The following is a 6,188-nucleotide window of genomic DNA, read 5'->3' as shown; positions in this document are numbered from 1 at the left end:
TTTCTTCAAACTTTATTTTTTGTAAAAAAAAAACAATGTAAAAATTATTCTTTTAATTATTTTTTATGTTTCCTTCTTATTATTATCAATTTTGTATTAAAGAATAATTTTACAAAGGAAAGAAACATATATGGACATATTTATTTGCATATAATTATATATAATTATATGTGAAACTTTTTTCCTGGGTACATAAATCATATCTACACTTATATAAATTATATTTTACTTTAGTCTTTCTTCGATCATTTACTCCACTATTTCTGACAGAAGCACATTGTGTGCGTGTGTGCGTGTGTTTTTCCGTAGCGCGGGGGTTCGTTAAACCCAAATGACTGTGCGCGGATCGGTCATCCCTGGCGGGTCTTTCGGTCGCTTGCCGCCAAGTGTCACTCCAGCTGTGGCGCGTCACGTGCTCGTTGTTGACGTTGCGTTTCGTCTCGCTCCTTATCGTATCGCTTTCCCAACTGCGTAACCTACTCGAGAATCTCGCGATATTGTGTCCGTGTGTGAAACGTGTCGCGTTGGCATCGTCCTAGCGCACTCCTGGCAAAACGGAGAAGCGACGGCGACGATGGCGAACGACGGGCGGCGCCTGTCATCGACGTCATCGTTGTCGTTCGGCGCTTTGACAGCCGAGCGGAAATTCGACGACGAGTAGTAAATCCGGAGTAATCTCCGCGAGCCGATCCCCGACGATCGTCGACGAGTGGCGAAAAACTAACGTGATGCGCGTCAAGTGTCACCGTATCGCGCGAGTCGTCGCGATGACCCCGCGCGTTTTGAGGTTAAACCCGTCGTACGCTCCGTCGTGCAATTCTTCCGCGTGTCCGCGTTATCGCCGCGAGACGCCCAATTCGTGCGACGCCACGAAAGACCGTCGTTATGACCATGACTCTCTTTGAAAGGATAGTTGCGTACTAATCGCCTCATTGGCGTTATCAAGCCTAACGCAACTGTAATGTTTCAGTAATTGCGCAACATGGCTTTGTTACGTTACTCGTTGGCCTTGTTACTATCAGGTGAGACGCGTGGCAGAAATATGTTATATTCACCGACCGCTTTCGTTATTGTAAAAATTACATTGTCGTCTTTTTACATTTGCAGCTCTAACGTGCGTTCAGGCGGTCAGCCTTAGAGCGTCAATGCACGATTTGAAGGTGCTCCTCAATCAGCAGAACTCGTTCAACTTATCATTGACGTGAGTAAGCCTGTTGAATGACGCTAATTTGATATCCATTACGCATGGGCTATATGGATGGCACTTACAGATTAGCTGTGCTTGTCGGAGCACTTATATAGACTATTTATTGGCTATTATATTGAAAGTCGCGATATGTGAGGGGCATGCATGTGTTCGCAGCGATATGCTTGTTACTTACGTCTGCAAGTCGAATCGAAACCGTCGTTGTGTATACAAATGACAAAAAGACACATTAAAATGTGTCTACGTTTCATCACCTTCACCCACATTCCGCCTGTGTCGCTCAATCCTAGCAATGTGACATGTGAATTCGTTTTGTCCTCCTTTTTGTCATAAAATTCGCTATGAAATTGATAACAGCAGGCATTTAATGATAATGTTTAATGCCATTTCTGGACTTTACACTTTATCATTCAATTACAGAATGATAGACTCGTATCTGCTTCAGAATTGTAAACTATGTATATTAAAAATGAGATAATTTGTTACCCAGGGTCTTACTTTGCAGGGAACCGCCTGACAGCAGAACTGTAACAGTTACGATAGATGTGCAGCATCCTGATCTACTAGCTACAAACCCTTCGAACTTTTCTATTACGGAGAGTAAATTAAGAGTGTGGGTTATTCTTGTTAAAGGCTTGAATGCCGGTCACTCGATTGTCAGCGTTAATGTAACTCCTAGTGATATTATGGAGTGAGTATACGATAATCGAACGCGTGTTTTATAGAGAGATTCTCTCCTTTCACGAGCTCCTCTTACATTTTCACTTTTGTAAACCCTAATCGGTTGTTTTCAATGACGGTTGATTACGCGAACGTGTGTATTATTTGGTATAAGTATATATATGTAATCGAACACGTGTTTCATAGAGATTTCACGCTTCTCTTACATGTTGATTTTTGTAAACCCTAATCGGTTGTTGATATTTTTAATGACGGTTGATTACGCGAACGTGTGTATTATTTGGTGTAAGTATATATATGTAATCGAACACGTGTTTCATAGAGATTTCACGCTTCTCTTACATGTTGATTTTTGTAAACCCTAATCGGTTGTTGATGTTTTTAATAACGGTTGATTATGCGAACGTGTACATATTATTTGGTTCAAGTGTTCATAATCAAGTATTGCACAACAATACACAGCGGGAAGCGGAGACCTATGGCACTTGACGCCTTCGCTCGCCCTCCCTATCTTCGTGACTAATTCAGAAAAGATTCAGAAGATCAGTTTTACATTCGCACGTTCCAGTGCACTAAGAGATTGCTAGCTAAGACTGCACAGATAGCCTCTTGAACCTAAACTTGTCATCCGAGCTGAAACTCGGTGAAGTTTCGTCAGTCTTTGCCCAGATTTTGAGCGGATTACTTCCTAATTCGATCGCGGTCCCATCCAGTCCAATTCAGTTCAATAAATAATTTTAATATCTTTGCGAAAGTTATCAAATATGTATCAGTGATGAAATGTCTATAAATTCCGGAGTTAATTATCATTATTTATTATAAATTTATTAGTGCTTCTTAAAATCGTTTCTCAAAAAGTATTGTGTGAAAAATAAATTTATCTCGAAGTTTGCAATAATTTTCAAAACTGTGTTGAAAGATGTATAAAATTATTATTATACCGCGAGATCAAATACATACTATCGAAAATTTAAAGTGAGTTAAATTCTTTACACGCTGTTTCTTAGCTACTTCTAAGCTACTTTTTATGCAACATATTTTCTTTTTAAATAATATTTTAACGGTGTATGTGTGAAAATAACCTGCGTATTTTCTTTTAGTTTCTCTGATGCATTTGTTAGAGTAACAATAGAGAAGTCAGAAGCGTTGTATCATATCAGTGCTGTGGTTGGATGGGTATATTTCTTGGCGTGGAGCGTAAGCTTCTATCCACAAATCTATGTCAATTACAAACGTCAAAGTGTTGTGGGTCTTAATTTCGATTACCTGTCACTGAATGTTGTTGGTTTTATTATGTACGCACTGTTTAATTGCGGCCTCTATTGGATACCTGAGATTGAGGTAAGATATTACTACATTTGTTTCCATATCTTGTAATGAGAAATAAAAACTATATATGTACAGGAAAATAGAAAGAAGGAAAAAGAAAGAAAGCACTAACATACTTTATATAAATATTTTTATAAATAAAAATTCCTTGATAAGAATGCAAAATAAAAATCCGCGTATATATGTGATGATGTGTGTCAATTGATTTATTAAAATATTTTGCAGAATGAATATTTCAAGCGATATCCAAAGGGCTTGAATCCTGTACAAATCAATGATGTAGTTTTTTCGCTACATGCAGTATTTGCTACTGTATTAACTATCGGACAATGCTTTATTTACGAGGTAACTAAAATGATTGAGAGACAGCGTATATTTTTAAAACAGCTACCTGTGTAGGAACAATACAGTGTAATCGTACTTATTTTCACTTTAGAGGGGCAATCAAAGGATATCAATCACCGCGCGTATTATCCACGGGATATTTACGGTTTTTATACTAATATCTGTGATATTAGCCGCCGTGAAGACGATCCAGTGGCTAGATTTCCTCTACTACTGTAGCTACGTCAAGCTCAGCATAACGCTCATCAAATATGTACCGCAAGCGTTTTACAATTATAAGAGGAAGTCCACCGATGGCTGGAGCATAGGAAATGTATTCTTAGATTTTACGGGTGGCATTTTGTCAATGCTACAGATGATACTCAACGCTTACAATTATGGTAAACATACGAATATACACTTAGAGCTTACTTTCGTCTCGCGTATTCGCGAAGCAATTCACTCAGCGAAACAATTTTCATTAACGCCATAAATTTTTATCTCAGACGATTGGGAAAGTATTTTCGGAGATCCGACTAAATTCGGTCTTGGATTCTTTTCTGTGGCATTCGATGCATTTTTCATGATACAGCACTATGTCCTGTACAGGTATGTATGCATGCTTTAATATCGCTTGTGCTTTGCATCCAATTTTTTATCACTCAATCCTATCGAATAACTTTTTAGGTATTCTGATTCTGTGCTAATAATAAAATAAAGATATTAGAAAGATATCTTGCTAAATTTTCATATAAAATTCATTGGATATGAGTTATTAATATTTTTAATGCATAAAGTAGAGGTGCTTACAAATCTTTTTCGTATTGCACTTTTGGTCGTGTTAAAAAATAATCATGCTTATTAACTGCATGATTTTATTAATTATATATTAATTTTATTAATATATATAACAGTTTCGATGCTTCAGCATGTTAATTTAGTTACATTTCATTGTATGTATATTAATAATATACGTACAATGAGAGAAGTACGTTAAACACATGTTTGTACGAGAATGGAATATCCATTTATGATCGGATTTCCTTAATCGCACCTACATATGTATGTTGCCACTTCATCTTATCTATTTAGTGAGCTATGCAATTGTAGATGTGACGTAGAGCAAGACTTTGATTTTACAGACATAGCGATGAGAAGGTGATTGACCTGAACGGCAGAATATAGCGACTCTACGACGAGGACTTAATTTTCCCTCCCTCAAAATCCTTCTCCCGATCCATATTTTATACAGATGTTTTTATATTCACATAAATCTCTGCATGAATATTTTCTCATTTATCATTATTATGTATATAGGATGTAGGTAGAATATAAAGTCTAACAATAAAATGCGTACAAATTTACAAAACGAATATATGCAAGCATGCGTGAAATCAAAAGATATTAGCAAATTTTTGTATATTCTTCCTTTTAATATCGCTATTTATTTCTGAAAAAATTTCATAGAGAATATGTTTAAAAAAAATTATACAAGTAGAAGATTGCGTATATCTGCAATATAACTATTTTTTACTTTTATAATTTTTGTTAATTAATTTTATTTATTAATTTTATTTAATTTTAAGCCAAAACACATATGAATTGATATTATAGCTGTGAGCAGAAAGTTGTACGTATTTTCTCTAAGTATTATTTTAAATGATTTTTGACTGGATTATTTAAATTAGAAAGTACAAATTATTTGTCGTAGGACGTATAAAAAAAACAATTCTAATACGAATTAAGATAACATAAATTGAGATAATATGAAAACAAAATTAAGAGGAAATTGCAGTCTCACGGGAAGTTTGCACAAATAAATTATGTATTTGATAACATTGCCACGTAAATTATAGACAATGAAAAATCGTATTTAGTTCATACTGAATGTGAAATAAAAGCTATATTGGAGAAGGGATTATGGTAAATAGATTATTTGAAAGATTTTTTAGACGTAGCTAAATTTTTGTCGAAGAATCAGAGACCGATTATATGACCGATTAATGTTGTTACAATAAAAATACTATTTTATAGAGTCGGCATTTATCTCGACACGAGGTTTCATTTCCATTATTTTCACACGGTTCACCATTTTACGCATTGAACTAAATTCCCATCCGAGATAATTACAGGCGTTTTAAATATTAATATGATGATATTAATATATCACACGTTATACTATATGCGCAGTATTTAGTATGTTATTTCATTTGGTTGCCGCAGGATAAATGTGTAAGAGTTATGGTCGATCATTCGCATGAAGCATGCCCCGCGTTTATTATTATTAATATTATTATTATTATACTTATTATTATTATTATTATTATTATTATTGTTATACCGATCATCATATGCATCAGAATTAAATTGTCATAAGTTTCGCAAATTGCATGATAATACCTGCGGAGGTATAACTTGGGGGAATCGTCCGAATAAATTTGGGTGCTAAATACGATTTTTTTTTGTATGCCGACCCGTGTCGAGAGAGAGAGAGAGAGAGAGAGAAAAACGTCTGTTTCGCTCGAATATTTCCGCGACTGTGTATACCGCGTATACCGTGTACTCTCATACGTTTAATTTCAATTCATCCACTCTTCATTGTTGTGCAACGCGAGATAAAATCCCGACGTGCGCGCGCGCGCGCGCG

At 35.7% G+C, this 6,188-nt stretch overlaps 1 protein-coding gene across 10 annotated transcripts in view; it reads left to right on the top strand.

Annotated features, from left to right (window-relative positions):
- The window catches only part of LOC105457334 (cystinosin homolog), a 27,090-nt gene that overhangs the window by 17,822 nt on the left and 3,080 nt on the right, over positions 1 to 6,188 (top strand). For 8 of the 10 annotated variants that reach the window (XM_011701946.1, XM_011701947.1, XM_011701948.1 and 5 more), the window contains 7 exons: positions 971 to 1,022; positions 1,108 to 1,201; positions 1,713 to 1,898; positions 2,989 to 3,229; positions 3,443 to 3,562; positions 3,654 to 3,942; positions 4,048 to 4,150. In XM_011701946.1, the coding sequence (XP_011700248.1) occupies positions 983 to 1,022; positions 1,108 to 1,201; positions 1,713 to 1,898; positions 2,989 to 3,229; positions 3,443 to 3,562; positions 3,654 to 3,942; positions 4,048 to 4,150 (1,073 nt within the window). In that variant the 5' untranslated portion in view covers positions 971 to 982. Of the gene's footprint in view, positions 1 to 970; positions 1,023 to 1,107; positions 1,202 to 1,712; positions 1,899 to 2,988; positions 3,230 to 3,442; positions 3,563 to 3,653; positions 3,943 to 4,047; positions 4,151 to 4,228; positions 5,992 to 6,188 lie in introns of those variants that run through there. The other 2 variants (XM_011701951.1, XM_011701950.1) reach the window with 2 other exon arrangements.

This window comes from Wasmannia auropunctata, unplaced genomic scaffold (assembly GCF_000956235.1).
Source record: "Wasmannia auropunctata unplaced genomic scaffold, wasmannia.A_1.0 LD335274.1, whole genome shotgun sequence".
Classification (NCBI taxonomy): Eukaryota; Metazoa; Arthropoda; class Insecta; order Hymenoptera; family Formicidae; genus Wasmannia; species Wasmannia auropunctata.
Note: the sequence above shows the minus strand (reverse complement) of the source record. Positions and strands in the feature narration are given on the sequence as shown.